Source organism: Ictalurus furcatus, chromosome 25 (genome assembly GCF_023375685.1).
Source record: "Ictalurus furcatus strain D&B chromosome 25, Billie_1.0, whole genome shotgun sequence".
NCBI lineage: Eukaryota > Metazoa > Chordata > Actinopteri > Siluriformes > Ictaluridae > Ictalurus > Ictalurus furcatus.
Genome location: NC_071279.1, coordinates 11920377 through 11938295, shown reverse-complemented (window position 1 = coordinate 11938295; position 17919 = coordinate 11920377). Strand labels below are relative to the sequence as shown.

The 17919-nt window shown below is 40.5% G+C and overlaps 1 protein-coding gene across 2 annotated transcripts; it reads left to right on the top strand.

The window, feature by feature from the left end:
* Nucleotides 1-314: 314 nt before the first annotated feature.
* On the top strand, nt 315-17197 carry exoc1 (exocyst complex component 1). Of its 2 annotated transcripts, XM_053614368.1 has the most exons (19): nt 315-557; nt 1753-1884; nt 2083-2213; nt 3256-3415; nt 4178-4365; nt 4443-4670; nt 4983-5115; nt 5537-5646; nt 7905-8054; nt 8231-8339; nt 9710-9754; nt 10590-10753; nt 12151-12252; nt 12936-13012; nt 13551-13779; nt 14083-14266; nt 14495-14694; nt 14908-15102; nt 16484-17197. In XM_053614368.1, the coding sequence occupies exons 2-19, from the start codon at nt 1761-1763 to the stop codon at nt 16634-16636; spliced, it is 2682 nt and encodes an 893-aa protein (XP_053470343.1). In that variant the 5' UTR covers nt 315-557; nt 1753-1760; the 3' UTR covers nt 16637-17197. The 2 variants fall into 2 exon arrangements, with proteins under 2 accessions (XP_053470343.1, XP_053470344.1); XM_053614369.1 differs by lacking the exon at nt 9710-9754 and having other exon boundaries at nt 316-557.
* Nucleotides 17198-17919: the final 722 nt, after the last annotated feature.

The window sequence follows — 17919 nt, the reverse complement described above, 5'->3', positions numbered from 1 at the left end:
AATTGTAGGGTTGGCGGTTTGAATCCTCATGTCTCCACATGCCGAAGTGTCCTTGGGCAAGACACTGAACCACAAGTTGATCCTGGGATCCATGGCAGCCTTGCATGGCAGCTCTGCAGCCACTGGTGTGTGTGTGTGTGTGTGTGTGTGTGTGTGTGAGTGAATGAGAAAGCGCTTTGTAGAACCACTATATAAGTGCACAGCAGACCATTTACCATTAACTGAAGCTCTTGACCTGTATCTGTTTGATGTAATGCATTGCTTTGCTGCCACGTGCCACATTAGCTGAGGTGTACCTAATAAAGTGGTGGGGTGTCTATGTATTAGCAGTACTGATCCGAGCCGGTAGGAGGCGCTGAACCAGGAAGTCAGGATTATTCCTGTGTGTGTTTTCAGTAAGGTCTAACCGGAAGAGGAGCTGTTGTGTGTTTAGGTCGTGTCCCTTAAACAGATATTGGTTTCATTGGAAATAATTATGCGTAAATAAATAGAGATATAATAACTAAAGCAGAAAGCTTGCAGTTCACAATATTTCCGCTGCACAGGTCTGTTTCGAGGTAAGCTAATCCAACTGGTCTTTTCCATATCCGGTTTCGCTAAATGTCCAGACTGACTAGCCGGTTATAATTAATAGTAGCTGTTATTGCTATTGCTAAGTCTACAGTAATACAGTAAAATAATGCACTAATAGTGGTACAGGGTTTAGTAGGAACGTTTAGCTGTGTAGTTCTGACAGGTTTGTGTTTGGTAATTCATACATTATAATCCCAACAGGATGTTTTTCAGACCCAGAAATTTGTTAGTTGTTTACTTCCCTACTAAATAAAAAACAAATTCATTGAGTTACTGATGTTTCCAGTCCTGTCCAAGGATAGAAAAACAAACAAACATGAAGGTCTACACTAATGAAAAGAAATATCCCTTATAAATATAAATAATATTCCATACAGACAGTGAATTTAAGTCTCTCTTTTATATATATATAAATATAAGGAAAATATTTAGGAAACTGTTTGTGGTTCTTGCTGCATCATGCCTCTGCTATATCTGTACTGTACACATACATATACAGTACTGTATGAAATGCTGTAGAGCAAAGACGCCTTCGAAAATAATGCAATGAAATGTTTCGACATTAAACGTATACTATAAAGAGCAGTAAACGGTAGTAAATGTAGTCTCGGGTACAATGTGTGCAGTTTTAATAAGGAAATGAGCTGTGGGTTAGGTTTTACTGACCATCCTGTAGAAGTGTGTAGTGTAAATGTTGTACATGTCAAAATATTGCTTTATGTCTGTCAAAAATGTCATTATCTTCTCGAATTATAGTAAACATGTTCTATAATCATGTCTATAGTTTAGTCTTTAACACTGATTGATTATTTTAGACCTGATTGATTTTGTTGTTTTTGTTTTTCAGGTATTATGTTTGTTTTTATTATTATTATTATTATTATTATTATTATTAGTAGTAGTAGTAGTAGTATTATTATTGGCATTCTTACACAGGGCCTTTTTAAAAATATATATATAATATAGTATAATATTTAGATGTAGTCAAAATTCATATCGTGTTTAATTTAGTTGTTTTTTTTACAGTAATAAAAAAATCTGGATATGCTTATAAATAATTTATACATTAAAGGGTTAACGGAATGTTAAATGGTCTTTTTTTTTGTCTTAACAACTTTATTCTTGGCATTGTAATATTTCTGCGTTGAATCTACAAAGTAAAAGTATATTATTTTCCAGGAAGCAGAATGACCGCCATAAAGCATGCTCTCCAGAGGGATATTTTTACTCCCAACGATGAGCGCCTGCTCAGCATCGTCAACGTCTGCAAGGCGGGGAAGAAGAAGAAGAACTGTTTCTTGTGTGCCACTGGTAGGCAATAAAACCTCGAACCTGTGCCTGACCTTCTGCACTGATCTGACATTAGCCTTGTTTCACATTAGCACTGCAATATCGCTGAAGCACAGACCATGTAACGAGTCTAAACAGTGGATGCAGTAGATGTAGATAATAACCTTAACTGATGCTCTGTTATGATTGGTTAAATTCGTTGTTCTTTTTGGTTGTTAGTCACAACGGAGCGTCCCGTGCAGGTGAGGGTGGTGAAAGTGAAGAAGTCAGACAAAGGAGATTTCTACAAGAGACAGATGGCCTGGGAGCTCCGTGACTTGTCAGAGGTGGACGCCAAAGATGCAACCAAGGTAAAGTTTAGGTGATGGGGTGTGAGGGAATGGAAAATTTCAGCCTTATACCAGTCTTATACCAGTCTCAGTTTGTATTTTATGTCTGCCTGCTCTTTACCTGCTTTAGGTATTATTATAAAAATCCTGTAAATTTGGGGAAAACGTTTGTATCTTACTTGTGCTCCTGACTGTAAATTACGCACAAAGAAGACTAACTAATGTAAACCTGTAAACCTGGCGCAAAGCCGTAAACAAACTCCTCAGCTGAAGGAAGATTAAGTGCTCGCTTATTTTATATATATATATATATATATATATATATATATATATATATATATATATGATTAAATATGTTTATTAGCATAGAAGTGACTCACTTATGTCTTTCAGGCTTTACCCTGATTGTACAAAAACCCAGCTGTCTGTGTACTTGAGTTTTGTGGGCGTGAATAAATGCAAATGAGCTGTGTTGGGAACCCGCTTTGGTCTATATGGCTGATCAACCAATAAGCTTTTTACGAAAATCTGGCAGAAAACTTTTGTTTGGTTTGGTCTATTGACGCTAATATAATTTGGCTGTTTTTTTTGCAGTATGCACAAATCAAACACTACAATATTATAAATTACATGTACTCTCCAGTATATACAGATACCTGTTTCAGACTAAACACTGGCCAACTTGAACATGAAATGAAAATGTGCCTCATTTAAATAGGGAAAGGATTAGGATTTGAGCAAACATGGTGTGATATCAATACACTCACTTCAGAATAACACCAAGGACACTCATATTTGCCTGATTTTTTTTTTCTTCTTTCCCTCTACACCAGAGAGCAAAATAGCAGGGTATAAATCTGTTGTAACTAATGCTTAAGAGGAATTGCACTATACTATAGCGTATAATCATTAGGATTGGGATTTAAAGATTATAGCAGGAAAAAGAGTCTTGGAAGTGACAGTGTGTGTTTTCTAGCCATATTAAATGTTTCACATGTTTTTATCATTCGTAATAAATCTTGCTGTAACTCACTTTTTCTCGTTGTCTCCCCTCCCTCTGTAGGAGAACCCGGAGTTTGACCTACACTTTGAGAAGGTGTATCGCTGGGTGGCCAGCAGCACGGCGGAGAAGAACTCCTTCATTTCCTGCATCTGGAAGCTGAACCAGCGCTACCTGAGGAAGAAAGTGGAATTCGTTAACGTCAGCCCCCAGCTGCTGGAAGGTAGAGCCTTGGTTTGCATCACTCACTACTGCCCCTACTGGTGCTAAGGAGTAATAGCATGTGCATGTACATCAGTTCATAACTAAAGTGGTGGTGGGATTGTGGAACTTCCAGTATGCATGTATTATAGTAACAGTGTAAGCATTTGTTATGAAAAATATCAGTACATGACTAATAGGTGCAGCATGTAGAATGAATGAAATTAAGAGTCTGTTGATGCAGCCAAAGTGAACCTAGTTTGCCTGATTAAAGACTCTCTCTCTCTCTCTCTCTCTCTCTCTCTCTCTCCCTTTCCTCTTTCACTAAGTGGCTTTATAATGCTTTATAACCTCTCTTCTGCACTCTTCTCCTTAAATCTCTCACTGGCCAGAGCTCCCTGAAGGTTGGTACAGTACCTGCTTTTCCTCCTTTGTCTCCATTCTCCATTGCCATTCATATTTTCATTTTCCTTTTTCCCCCCTCATTGAGTTGGAGCGTACCCTTGATGGTTTTTGTCTGTTTGAATTCACCTTCATATAGCAAGAGTTGTTTGACATTAATCTGTGCACAAAGAAAGCTGACAGATGTGTGTGTGTGTGTATTTAAAAATTGTTTTCAACAGTCCCGTTCCCTGAAACATCTACATTTCAACCCTAATAATAATTACAATTCTACTCTACACATTATGTGCACTCCCTAACAAAGTATGTGTGTGTGCTGTACATGTAACAGTTTACTTGTAGATATCTTGTATTAGCGCTATAACACATGCCTCTTCCTCAGAGTCAGTCCCTAGTGGTGAGAGTCAGAGCGTTGCCGGCGGTGATGAGGACGTTCTGGACGACTACCAAGAACTGAACACACGGGAGGAGCAGGACATTGAGAACATGATGGAGGTGTGTGAGTACGCCATCTCCAACGCCGAGGCCTTCGCTGATAAACTTTCCCGAGAGCTGCAGGTCCTGGATGGGGTGAGTACCTGGAGGCCTTTTTTTTGGGCATGTTTCCTATTCATTATTTCTTGTTAACCATTTCCCCACCCATCCAGGCAAACATCCAGTCAATCATGGCGTCGGAGAAGCAAGTGAACATCCTGATGCAGCTGCTGGATGAGGCGTTGTCCGAGGTGGATGCCATCGAGGGAAAGCTCCTGAGCTATGAGGAAATGCTGCAGAGTGTCAAGGAGCAGATGGACCAGATCTCCCAGAGCAACCGGCTCATTCAGATCAGCAAAACCAACAACGGAAAGCTCCTTGACGAGATCCAGTTTCTGGTGGTGAGGAGCCATGGGAGCTGTGCTGTTGGGGGTGATGGATGATGGTGTAAAGACACTATCTTTGTTTCAGCAGTCCAATCACAGTGCAGCAATGAAAATCAGTACATTAACTATCAGACAAATAGAGAGAAATTATAGAAACATTAGATGTAGTTCAATTTCAATTGTTTTCCCAACAGATATTTGACACAATGGACACAAGAGATATTTGCTAACAAGGCCATGGTTAATGTCGGAGCCATGTCGCATCTCGCAGTCAGTAGGCAGTCTCAGAACGTTAAAGACTTTGTTCATGAATCTTTCTCTTTGCAGAACTATATGGATCTGTCAAAAGGGCATATCAGAGCTCTACAGGAAGGAGACCTGTCATCTCCTAAAGGTATCGAGGCCTGCATCAATGCCTCCGAGGCTCTGCTGCAGTGTATGAACGTAGCACTCCGACCAGGTGTGTGTCTGAAACATCCACAGAACAGCACAACAAAGACAAATACGCATATTAAACAGAGAGAAAAAAATCAGATATTGTAGGACTTCTGGGTGAAATTTTGAGAAAGTTCAAGATTGCATCATGTAAAAGTGTTTCGAGGAGGAGATGTGCATGTCTGAAGGCAATGGCCAGAGTGATCATGGATGAGCATGCATGACATGTAACATGCTGTGGTTTCAAATGTTGTGTGTGTGTGTGTGTTTCTTCTGGAACTCAATTAAAGATCTTGTATGGTAGCACTACTTGTATTGTTCTCTGCTTGATATATCGCTTTACTTGTCTTTTTCTCATTTGTAAGTCGCTTTGGATAAAAGCGTCTGCTAAGTGAATAAATGGAATAAATGTAATGTGTGTGTGTGTGTGTGTATGTGTGTGTCAGGTCATGATAGGCTGCAGGCCGTGCAGCAGCAACAGCGTCTGTTTGCTGATCTCCGAGACAATTTTGCCCGTCGCCTCACCAACCACCTCAACAATGTGTTTGTGCACCAGGTAACGGTCAATGTGCACACATTTCTTAACTCTTTTGCTTAATTAAGCCCTGTTCATGTTCCTTTTTTCCACCTAGTCTGTGACTGTTTTCCTATTCTGATTCATGTTCTTCGTTCTGTGATCAGTCTGCTGCTGTTCTGAACTGTTCTGTCTCTCTGTGCTACCCCGCTTCACTCTTAGTTCAACCACTTCAGTCACTTCAAAATGACCATTCCTCAGTTCTATAGGTCGTCCTGTCTGTCACTCCCTGTGAGTACACGCTCCCCCCGTTTGACCCGCCCACTCTAACCGAACGTGTGATCTTCACTGCCTCCACTAACATCCATCGAATGTCCTTGCTTCCACAGAAGCATGTGTGTGGTGTCTTATACATCTCAGGATGTCTACCAGCCCATGAACTCACCAGTACCACCACCAGCAGGCTCTGTCTGAATTTAACGTTCTTAAAAAAAGCACTGCATTGTTTTGTTCAGTGAGAACTGCTTTTTATATCTCCTGGGTACGTGTCGTGAAATACTTTTGAGGAGTATTTAAAAAAAAAAAAAAGACACTGCATGCTATAACTGTGGGCCATATTCAGAGTTATACAAGGAGAAAGATGGAGCAGTGGTGGCTCAGTGGTTAAAGGCTCAATGGTTAAATGCTCTGGGTAACTGATCAGAAGGTTCAAGCCCCAGCACTGCCAAGTTACCACTTTTGGGCCCTTGAGCAAGGCCCTTAACCCTCAGTTGCTCAGTTGTATAAATGAGATAAATGTAAGTTGCTCTGGATAAGGGTGTCTGCCAAAATGCCCTAAATGTAAAGATAAACATATACAGAGTAGTGCAGTGTGGGTTCATTTTATGAGCATTCAGATTATCGAAATGACCATTTCATGCAAGAAGTGACCTTAGGGTAGGACTTTTTTTAAATGTAAAAATTAATAAATAAATAAATAAGCAGTTGCCTTTAAACCTGAAACAAATTCGAACTGATATTGCAGGAAAAACAATAGTGAAAGAAAATGTAGGAGAACTGAAAGTTGATCAGATTTTTTGCGATCAGTTGCAAGATGGTGTAGCAAAAGCAAAAAATGACATATAGACTAATAGGATTACATGAAATTGATCATGTAAAAAGTTTTAAATTGATTAATGTAAAAAGAAAAAAGCAGGTATTAGTATCCTAATGTGTTGTGAATATGTTGAGGTCGATTGTCTGAAGTCCCCCAACTTTAGTTGCCTGATAGGCTTTAATATGTACAGCAGATACTACTACATTAAGAAGCAGACGAAGCATCAAAATCAGAAATAGAAACAAAATTAGTCATTTATACACTGTCCTCTAACACAACACAACCCCTTTAGTTTTTTGCACGCTTTATTGTGCTATAGATTTAATTTAAAATGGATTCAATTTCCATTTTTCCCCATCAGACTACACACAATAAACCATAATGACAAATGAGAATATATATATATATTTTTTATTTTTTTTGCAAAATTTATTCAAAATCAAAAACTGAAATCTCTCAATTAGATAAGTATTCAGCCCCTTATCAAACCTTTTTAATCAATCTTCAATTAAACCTATAATAACAGTAAAACGTGCAAAATGGAAGGGTTCTGAATACATTCAAAGCCCCTTTGTACATCATGCAGTGCTGCGCGAGTGTCCTATAAACTCTCGTGTTAATAAATACAGCCTTTCTTTGTGGCTTTTCTTTCTTTGGGAGCTTAAGTCTGCACGAAAGAAAAAAAAAAACGCGTGCCCTCACGGCTTGTTTGTCGGGTAACGTCGAATCTCGGTCACGATACGCACACATCTTGCGCCACTGTGCGATTCATTTCGAGGTCCGAATACTAACAGGTGCATTTTGTTCTTCTCACACTCACACTTCACTCGACTCTGAATACGGCCCGGTAGCTGCTGGATGTGAAGTCGAGCCAGAGGTTAGAAGTGTCTGCGTGGGGAAAGAAAGTCAGAAAGCACGCTGTTCGATTTGAGAAAGCAAAGCATGTGTGCCAGTGTTTCAGGAAAGTAGCTCTGATTCCCTTACAAGGATGAAAGACTGACTGCAAGGGAATGTTAGTTCAGACTAACTGCCTGTGTTTTTTAGATCATCATAAGATCATCCCTGTAGGTTTGCTTGTTGCCATTAACAAATAATTTCTTACAGTGATGTCTTCAGACACTTGTAGTGCATATGCTCTTCATGCACTTGTGTTTTTGTTGTTGTTGTTTTTTTTACCATTGTGTGTGTATCTGCATGTGTGTAGGGTCATGATCAGAGCTCGACGCTGTCTCAGCACACAGCAGAGCTGACCCTGCCCAAGCACAGCCCGCTACACCGAGACCTGCTCAGATACGCAAAACTGATGGAGTGGCTGAAGAACACACAGAGAGAGAAGTACGAGGGCCTGTCCAGGGTGAGCATTTCTTCATCACGTGCATCATCATCATCATCATCATCATCATCCTAATAATCTGGGATTGAGATTAAATCCATGTGATCACTTTATCACCATGCACATTTTTTTTAAAGAACATTTTCTAGTAACAATAAATTAAGCATCTTCTGTCTCTTCCCCCTCATATTTAATAGACCTATGTGGACTACATGACTAGATTGTATGAGAGAGAAATCAAAGACTTCTTTGAGGTTGCAAAAATCAAAATGGCAGGAACCACCAAAGAAGGGAAAGGAAAGTTTGGTAAGATTCATGTCTATTTTAAGTGTTTTCTTCATTATGCAAATTCTGCGTCATCCAGTTTGTGCTCGTCGTCTGTCCTGTGTTGCGCCGCATTGTCTTTGGCTTGCATCCGTGCATTTGTCTGACTCTGATGTAATACAGAAGATACAGTTGTCATTGCTTGCACTGATGTTGCTCTTAACGAAAAAAACACACTTTAGTTTGTTGAGGTCAAAAGCATTAGTGTCGTTCTGGACAGACAGATCTGAATTGCTAACAACTCATTATGAGTCTTGGAGTAAACATTTTGGGAGGTTAAACTGTCTGGCGTGCCTTAAAATACCTGCAATCACAATGATTAATATCTCTCAAGCATACCAGATTATTTAGATTAATTTGCTATGTTTATAATACAGTGATGTATTTATCTCCGTCTCAGTCGAAGGTTTGGTGATGCAAGTTAAGGTTAATTATAATTGTGAATATTATTTGAATTTAGGGCTGCAACTAACTAAGTATTTTGATGATCAAATAACGTATGGATTTTTCCGAGAATATTTAAGTAAATATATTTCTTTACAGCATTTCGCATCAACTTATATGTCGTACCTCCATTTCAAGCGCTGAATTGTTCATTTCTTGCCAAACAAATTGGGAGGAAAAGGCCAAATAAATATCACGTCTGTCCTCCGATGCTAACTGGGGGGGGGGAGACATCCTCGGTGCCTGGAATCCACTCCAAAGCATTGACTTATAGTTTTCAAAGCCTGGAATCAGTGAATTGACTTTTTTTTGGAAAAAAAATCATTTTGCATGCTCTTTCGCAGTGATGTTTGTTGGTAAATGAGACCTTTTAGCTGTGCTCATGTTTGACGCACGTGAATCGAAGAGGGCTTTGGCTGAATGCGCGTCGTGATGACGTCACATGACACGTCTTGGCTCAAAATCTGTGGTAATTTTTAAATATTGCAAGCTCCTGCGAATATAGCGTTTCCTCGGATTTTGTGTTAAAATCGCAAAGATCCTAGAGGGACTGATTGATTTTGTTTATTAGTTGTTGCAGCCCTAATTGAATTGCTGTGCTAATATCTATATAGTAAAAGACAATTAGGACTCTAATAAAGCTTTAGTTTATAATAAATTCCTAGTACGGCGTTCACCATCAAATGGAGATAACTCGACTTTGCGTCTCTGTCGTGTGGAAAACAAAACGCTGGAGAATTTTGTTTTCAAGCAGCCATGGGCTTGGAAAACCAACTCAAACTCGGCAGCGCACGTCATTGTATATATCTATTGACCTCATGTCTAACCCCTAACCCCTGAGTCCCACTGCATGTCATGAGCCTAACGTGTCTCTGTCTCTGATGCCTGCCTTTCTAACTGGCCTGCAGCCACGCTTCCTCGGAAAGAGAGCGCTCTCAAACAGGAGACGGAAAGTAAGTACCACGCAGCACGCATCTTTCAACGCTTCATTTTCTCTAAGTGCCAAAATACACCTCATACATATATATACACACACACACACACATATGTATATATGTATGTATATATATGTATGTATATATATGTATATATATATGTGTATATGTATGTGTGTGTGTATGTATATATATATATATATATGCTTTGTTTTCAGTGAGTTACTGACTAGAAGGAACATGTTTAAAGATACAACACATCTCTTTCTAAGCTTTGTGTTTCTGCACACATAGATTTACGTGCATTATTTTCAACAACTCATGCTTGTCACACGTGTATGTGCGTATGTGTCTTTGGCTAGACATTTGTTTGCTGAGCTTTACACAATGTATGAAGGTCAGACTAACCTCAAATGATTTGTTCATTACGAGCTGTTCACAGTGTCATTTCACGTAAGACTGAGGTCTGATTTGTACGTTTCAGTGAACTGTGAGCACACGGAGGCGTCAACATCATTCCTGTCCAATCAGTATACTATTAACAGGGAATTTTTGGGGATGAAAGTCACATGTAGTTAAAAGAAATAGACTTGAATATGGAAAACATATTTCAGACTAAATAATGCTTTAATTGTAACCTACATGCTATATTGTGAATATGGTTATTGTCTTCTGAATAGTATATAGCCAGAGTCGTAAATAAGATAATGGCGTAAATATGTACGATTAGGAAGTATAGGCCATTGTTTGTTATTAGGTGTAGTACTCTGTAGTGCTGTATCAGTGGGGGTGTGTGTGTGTGTCTCTCTCTTCTCCCTCTCTGAATGCCTTATCTTCTCTGGGACTCTCTCAGGTCTTCATGGGAGTTCAGGGAAGCTCACTGGCTCCACTTCCAGTCTCAACAAGTTGGCTGTGAGTAGTTCCAACAGTCGTCGCTCACAGTCCTCATCATTGCTGGACATGGGCAACATGTCTGCCTCAGACCTGGATGTGGCTGACAGGACCAAGTTTGACAAGGCAAGGACAGAAATTCTGTTATAGTCTGTGTTAGTTAGCTACAGTTACATTTATATAGTGCTTTTCTAGACACTCAAAGCTCTTTACACAGTATGTACTAGTGTGTAGCATCCACCTGGATGATGTGACGGCAGCCATAGTGCGCCAGAACACCTACCAGCTATTAGTGGAGAGGAGACAGTGATGTAGCCAATTCAGAGACCGGGGCCATGATAGAGAAGGGCCAGTGGGGGAATTACACCAGGAATTATACTCTTTTACAATGAGTGTCCTAGGATTTTTAATGATCACAGAGAGTCAGGACTGCGGTTTAACGTCTCATCCCAAAGACAGTGTTGTTTCTACAGTATAGTGTCCCTCTCACTATACTAGGGCATTAGGACCCACACAGACCACAGGGTGAGTGCCCCCTGCTGGCCTCCCTAATACCACTTCCAGCAGTGACCTTAGTTTTCCTCTGGAGGTCTCCCATCCAGATGCTGGCTCCGCTCAACCCTGCTTAGCTTCAGTGGAAAACCAGACAAGAACTGCAGGTTAATAAGGTTAGGCTACCACAGTGCTGTTGAAGCTTAAATCTGATTGGTCAGAAGGTGTCGATTTAGTTTTCTATAACAGTAAAGCACAGGTTTATATCAGTGCACTGGCTTTAATACGTTATCATTTCTATAGTAACAGTTCACGGTGATTTGTGTAGTGGACACTCCACATAATTTATCCCTAAACAAAGAAAAAATGTATAATCAGTAATAAGGAGATGTGTGTTTAATAATTATGGAAGGAAGCTCTGGTGTTGAATGTTTTCCACCAAAGGACAGTCTTCAGGACTGAGGGTGTTGTGCTTCCAGGTTTCTCAGAAAACATGAAAAGCTGCGTATTTTCTCTTATTATAAGAGAGGTTCCGTTATAGCTGCTATAATGTAAGTGATAACAGGACCTAACTTGTCTCATTGATGTTCAGTATCATTAAATGTAATTATAAATGGTTAAAGAGTGACATGATGCTTGATAATAAATTCAAAATTGTCAGGTAATCATCTGCAAACAGCTATGGTATAAACGCTTCAGGAAGTGCTGTTATTAGAACAGAATCAAATTCGTAGTGCTTAAAGTAACTCCCCTTTTGCGTCAGGCCACATCCCACCAACCCGTCATTGATTATTTCCCTACAAGTTCATGGTCAGTTGTGTTTTATTTGTACTTAATTAATTCCATAGTTGATATGCTCAGGAATGATTAACATGACCTCTTAGAGTAATACCTTTCAGAATAAGTGCCATGGTTTTGGAGTGATCATGATCCTTGACACATTTGCTTTGGACTTTGGAGTAGTTTATTGTATTCAACTGAACATGTTGGTGTTTAAGGTGAATTTGAATTGTCTGTGTTTGTGTATGTAGATCTTCGAGCAGGTCCTCAGTGAGTTGGAGCCTCTGTGTCTGGCTGAACAGGATTTCATCAGCAAGTTCTTTAAACTGCAGCATCAGCCAGCAGCAGCTCAGGTGTGTGTGCATGCGTGCGGGTGTATGTATATATTAGAGGTTGACAGATTCATTGGTTTTGCTGATTAATCAGCTCAGATAAACGACTGCTGGAACTATCAGTTATCAGCAAAAATCCACACTGATAGTTTTTCCTGGTTGCGTCTGCAACTGAGAAGCTGAGAAGGGTCCGCCGTCATTATACAGTACGAGAGTGGCCTCTAGCGGCGAAATAAAAACCATCACTGACTAATTTTGTTGTGTTATTTGAAGTGTTTTTTTTTTTTTATTGAATTTGTAGGGCTCTATTTTTATTTGTTATTTTGAGTGTTACTTTTTGGTTCAGTTTGGATCTATATCTTTCATTCACTTTAATATGTATTAATATTTAATATATATTAATATTTATTTAATTTTAAAAAAGTATAGTACATTTTCACGGTACAGTCAAAACTGTTTATTTTTGTAATAAAGTTCAGCAATATTTTACTCTGAGTGTTATGTTTTCATTCAGTATCAATTTTAAAAACTATCGGTGATTAATCGGTTATCGGCAGATACCGCCCGACTTAGTCATCGGTAAAATCCACTAATGTGTCAAAATCGGTCGACCTCTAATGTGTGTGTGTGTGTGTGTGTGTGTGTGTGTGTGTCTTTTTGGTGAGTTTAAGCTGCATACCAATATTATTATGGATGTTCATTAGGGAGAAACCCTGGATGACCTTGATGGAACGCTTCAGTCCAGACCAACCAGCGAGCACAGACACTCCATATCATCAGAGTAAGTGAGCACTTGTATCTCCCCACTCGTACAGTACTTCATCATGGAAGAGATTGTCAATCCGTATTTAGCCAACGTGTTCCGTATCCAGTTTTAGTCTTTGTGACATCCAGCCCAATATTCATTTGACTTTTTTATTTTTCTGATGGTGGCTTAGTGGTGAGCATGTTTGCGTCACACCTTCAGGGTTGGGAGTTCAAATTCCTCTTCTGCCTGGTGTGTGCAGAGTTTGCAGGTTCCCCCCATGCTTCAGGGGTTTCCTCCCCATTCCAAAGACTGAGGCTCAGTTGTAGGCTGATTGACATCTCTAAATTGTTCTTAGTGTGTGATCGTGCCCTGCGATGGGTTGGTACCCCATCCAGGGTGTCCCCCACCTTGTGCCCCGAGTTCCCTGGGATTGGCTCCAAGCTCCCCATGACCCTGTGTAGGATAAGCGGTACTGAAAATGGAGGGATGGAGGGATTTTCTGGCTTTTACTTTCCTTTCACCTTCATCTACAATTATTCAAAACCCCTCTTTCCTTCTTTGGCACTCTCAGCAAGGACATGGTGCGACAGATGATGAATAAGATCTTCCACAGCATCGAGACAGAACTTAACAGTCTTATCGCGCTGGGCGATAAAATCGACAGCTTCAACTCGCTCTACATGCTGGTGAAGATGAGCCATCATGTGTGGACTGCTGAGAACGTGGACCCCGCATCTTTCCTCAGCACCACACTGGGCAACGTGCTGGTCACCGTCAAGAGGAACTTCGACAAGTGTATTGTGAGTCGAGGGTCACAGGCAGCTTAGATAGCTAACAATGCTGTAGTGACACAGTTTAGTGTTCTTTAATCTGAAAGAATTGTAGAATAAAGTAATCAGTCTCTGTTAATGCCAGAAAATAGTTATTTAGATTTTCTCTCAGAACTGTTGGTCGTTATCTTCTCACACCTTATGGAGCGTTTTACAGTCAGCTCCAGAATTATTTGCACCCTTGGTAAAGATAATAATAATAAAATAATAATGACATAAAGCCGAAGTTAATGCGCTGTGGGTTTTCACATTTGCGTATATTTTTGCCCTCAGTCTGGTCAGATCAGGCAGATGGAGGAGGTAAAGATCTCTAAGAAGAGTAAAGTGGGGATCCTGCCGTTTGTCACAGGCTTTGAGGAATTTGCCGAACTGGCTGAGACCATTTTCCGTAACGCAGAGCGACGAGGTGACCTGGATAAAGCGTACGTCAAACTCATCAGAGCTGTCTTCATGAACGGTGAGACTCTTAGCCCAGTCAGATTGTTCATTGTTGTTTAATGGATATATTGATTGGCTGTTTATAATTGGAGAAATGTGATTAATTTTTTCACAAAATAAAAAATCACTTAGTCAGATTTAAGTGGTTTGTGGTAGTCTATACGTTTGCTCTGATCTGTAATACACTCGGGCGAATATGAATAAATATCAGCTGCTCATTATTGTGTCTGTATCTGATCGGGAGCAGTGGAGAAAGTGGCCAACGAGAGTCAGAAAACTCCCCGCGATGTTGTGATGATGGAGAACTTCCACCACATATTCTCCACTCTTTCACGCCTCAAGATCTCCTGTCTGGAGACGGAGAGAAAGGAGGCCAAGCAGAAGTACACAGACCATCTTCAGTATTATGTTATTAACTCGCTGGGCCAGCCACTGGTGAAACTCAACGTAAGGAAAATACATTTGCAGGAATTCTTCTTTCTAAAATCACTGAAAATGACCACAGCAGATTAGAGTTGTGAGTTAGTGTGATCTCAGTTGTACTGAAATTTCATTTCTATTTTGTCTGTGAAGGTTCGTGTAAGAGACGTAGTAAAAAAAAAACTATTAGAAGTACTATAAATGTATTCACTTTGTGTGTGTGTGTGTGTGTGTGTGTAGCTCTTCTTTGAGGGGGTGGAGGCGCGTGTGGCTCAGGGTGTGAGGGAAGAGGAGGTGAGCTACCAGCTGGCTTTCAACAAACAGGAGCTGAGGAAGGTGATTAAAGAATACCCAGGAAAAGAGGTGAAGAAAGGCCTGGACAATCTCTACAAGAAAGTGGACAAGCACCTGTGTGAGGAAGAAAGTCTTCTACAAGTGAGTGATCCGAATCCATTTCATTTTGGCCCATGGAAGCATTTTACTTTTCTTTTATTGTCCATTAGTGAATTGGGGCCCAAACACCAAGGGTTCGAAGAATCCTATTGTATATGTTAGGATTATTATTATTATTATTATTAACATTATTCTTTAGTCATTTTTGAGGTGCTTGTCATGCTAAAAAAATTCACAAATCTTGGCACACACATCAGAAGTGCTGGCTATCAGGGTCTGGTAAAACCTTGGACCTGGGCATGACCCCGGGGTTCATTGTTGGAATTCGGTTTCACCTACGTACACCAAATTCGGGAGTCAAGACACAAATTTTACAATCGCATCCATTATCTCCGCCAAACAGGAAGTCAGATTTTTGGATTTTGTACAATTTGACAGGTAGCACTCTCTTCAACAGATTCCAAGCAAATTTGTCAAGATAGCCAAGATGCTACATTACGAAGGAACTTGTAATATCTTAAAAGGTGTTGCCATGGCGAGGCGATCGATTAATATCATGTCACACAAACAGGAAGTGTGGCATAATTCCACTGTACATAATGCAAAGTGACTAACATAATGCAAAATTCACATGTATGTTAGACGATGGAGTTACATAAATATGTAATTAGTGATTTATTGCCATGGCGCTGTCACTTGACTTATATACCAAACTTTTTTGTACTCCTCCTAGAGCGCTCATTGGTTTCATTCCAAGTTTTGTCAGCATGATGTCAGCATATCCGTAACGCTATATTGAGAACATATTTTTAATGTATTAAAATGTGTTTTGAGATATCAATTAATTTGTTGCGCCACACAAACAGGGAATGTTGAATAATTCCACTGTACATCGTGTTCACATGTCTGTTCAGTGATGGTGTACATGCCTTGGCTTGCATGGTGGCTTAAGGGTTAGCACGTTTGCCTCACACCTCTGGGGTTGGGGGTTCGAATCCCGCCTCTGCCCTGAGTGTGCGGAGCTTGCAGATTCTCCTTGTGCTCCAGGGTTTTCCTCCGTGTATTCCCGTTTCCTTCCCCAGTCCAAAGACATGGTTTGAAGGCTGATTGGCATTTCCAAATTGTCCGTATTGTGGGTGTGATTGTGCCCTGCGATGGGTTGGAACCCCGTGTGCCCCCCCCGCTCTGAGTTCCCTGGAACATCACTTGGGTGTGAAGTCATAGCACATGCCACATATGCTGCCCCAAATTAAAATGCCTTCCTACGTCCCTGCCCTTGGTGCTTCGGCCCATAAATTGCTGCTTGCAGCCTAAATTTAGTATAATGATGCAGCTTTTTTCTAGGATGAAAATAAAATAAATGGTGTTGGGCCCAAAAACAAACCATTGATGATGTGTTTCAATATAAATTTCTTTTGACTAGGTGGTGTGGCACTCCATGCAGGACGAGTTCATCCGGCAGTATAAGCACTTTGAGGGGCTGATAAACCGCTGCTATCCCGGCTCAGGCATCACCATGGACTTCACCATACAGGACATGCTGGAGTACTTCTCCAGTATCGCCCAGTCCCACTAGAACTGGAATAAAAAGTGAGAGAGGAAGAGGTGTGCATACGCTCGCTCGCTCGTTTGTGTGTCTGCGTGTGTGTGTGTGTGTGTGTGTGTGTGTGTGTGTGTGCGTGCGTGCGTGCGTGCGTGCGTGTGTGTGTGTGTGCGCGTGCGTGTGTGTGTGTGTGCGCGTGCGTGTGTGTGTGTGTGCATGCGTGCGTGTGTGTGTGCGTGTGTGTGTGTAAAACTGTTGAGGGATCGACTACAATGTTAGCGTTATGAAAGGATTTACAGCGCAGTCTAATCTGTGTACATATGCTAAAGCACTAAAATCATTTTTGTCTGTGAAATGTATTCATCAGGTTTTTTTTGTTGTGTTTTGTTCAAATCTCTGATTAAACCCCGGGATAAAGTAACACTGGACCCTCCTGTAAATGTATGATATATATAAAATCAGACAGTTACTCTAAATCATTGAATTTCCTTATTTTTTTGTTTTTTGAACACTCGCCCACATTAAATCTATGTTAATCTCCTTAACCGATGCCAAATGTTAAGTAATAATAATAATAAAAAATCTCAACATGTATTTCTGTATTTGTGGAATTATTTAAATACTGTTTTTACTTTTCTGTTCAGTTTGGGAGAATAAATGCACCGAGAATTAAACGTGCATTAGATTAGATTTTTTTGTTTGTTTGTTTGTTTTAAACTCCTTGAGTCTACTCCCCCAATTCATTACCGCCCATTTTCACAAATCTCCGAACCCAGGATCTCTGGTGGCCTGTAATGTGTCTGTGATGGTTTTGTTCCCCCGCAGCATTGGTCTGGTTTCAGACTCACTTGATTCTATCGAACCCCGGTACATTTGCGTTCATCTTAAGTCATCACAAACGCTCATGGAGAACACACGACTTGCCAGATTTGTTGTTTTATTATTTTGGTGATATCATGCACAGCAATGGAGCTCTTCTGTGTCCCACAACGTTCCCCTGCCACTTGTGCTACACGTGTGTTGTGGAAACTAATGATGTTATTGGGTAAAACACTTTACTTCCTGAACGTGTTCACGTTCACGGGAATCGCAGCACAGTTCCAGTGCAACCGAACTCGGACCACTTTCTACAGGTCGTCTCGGGTTCGGTACCGCGGTGACCGCTTTCACATTCAGAGTGTGCTCTGTTTCAGACTAAATTGCCAGTGTGAAAGCCCCCTGTAAAATCACAAACCGGCGTTCCGGGCCGGATCTCAGTTTTCCGAACAGGTTTTCTCAGCCACTTAGTACACTTGTGTAGATCATGGTTTAAACTA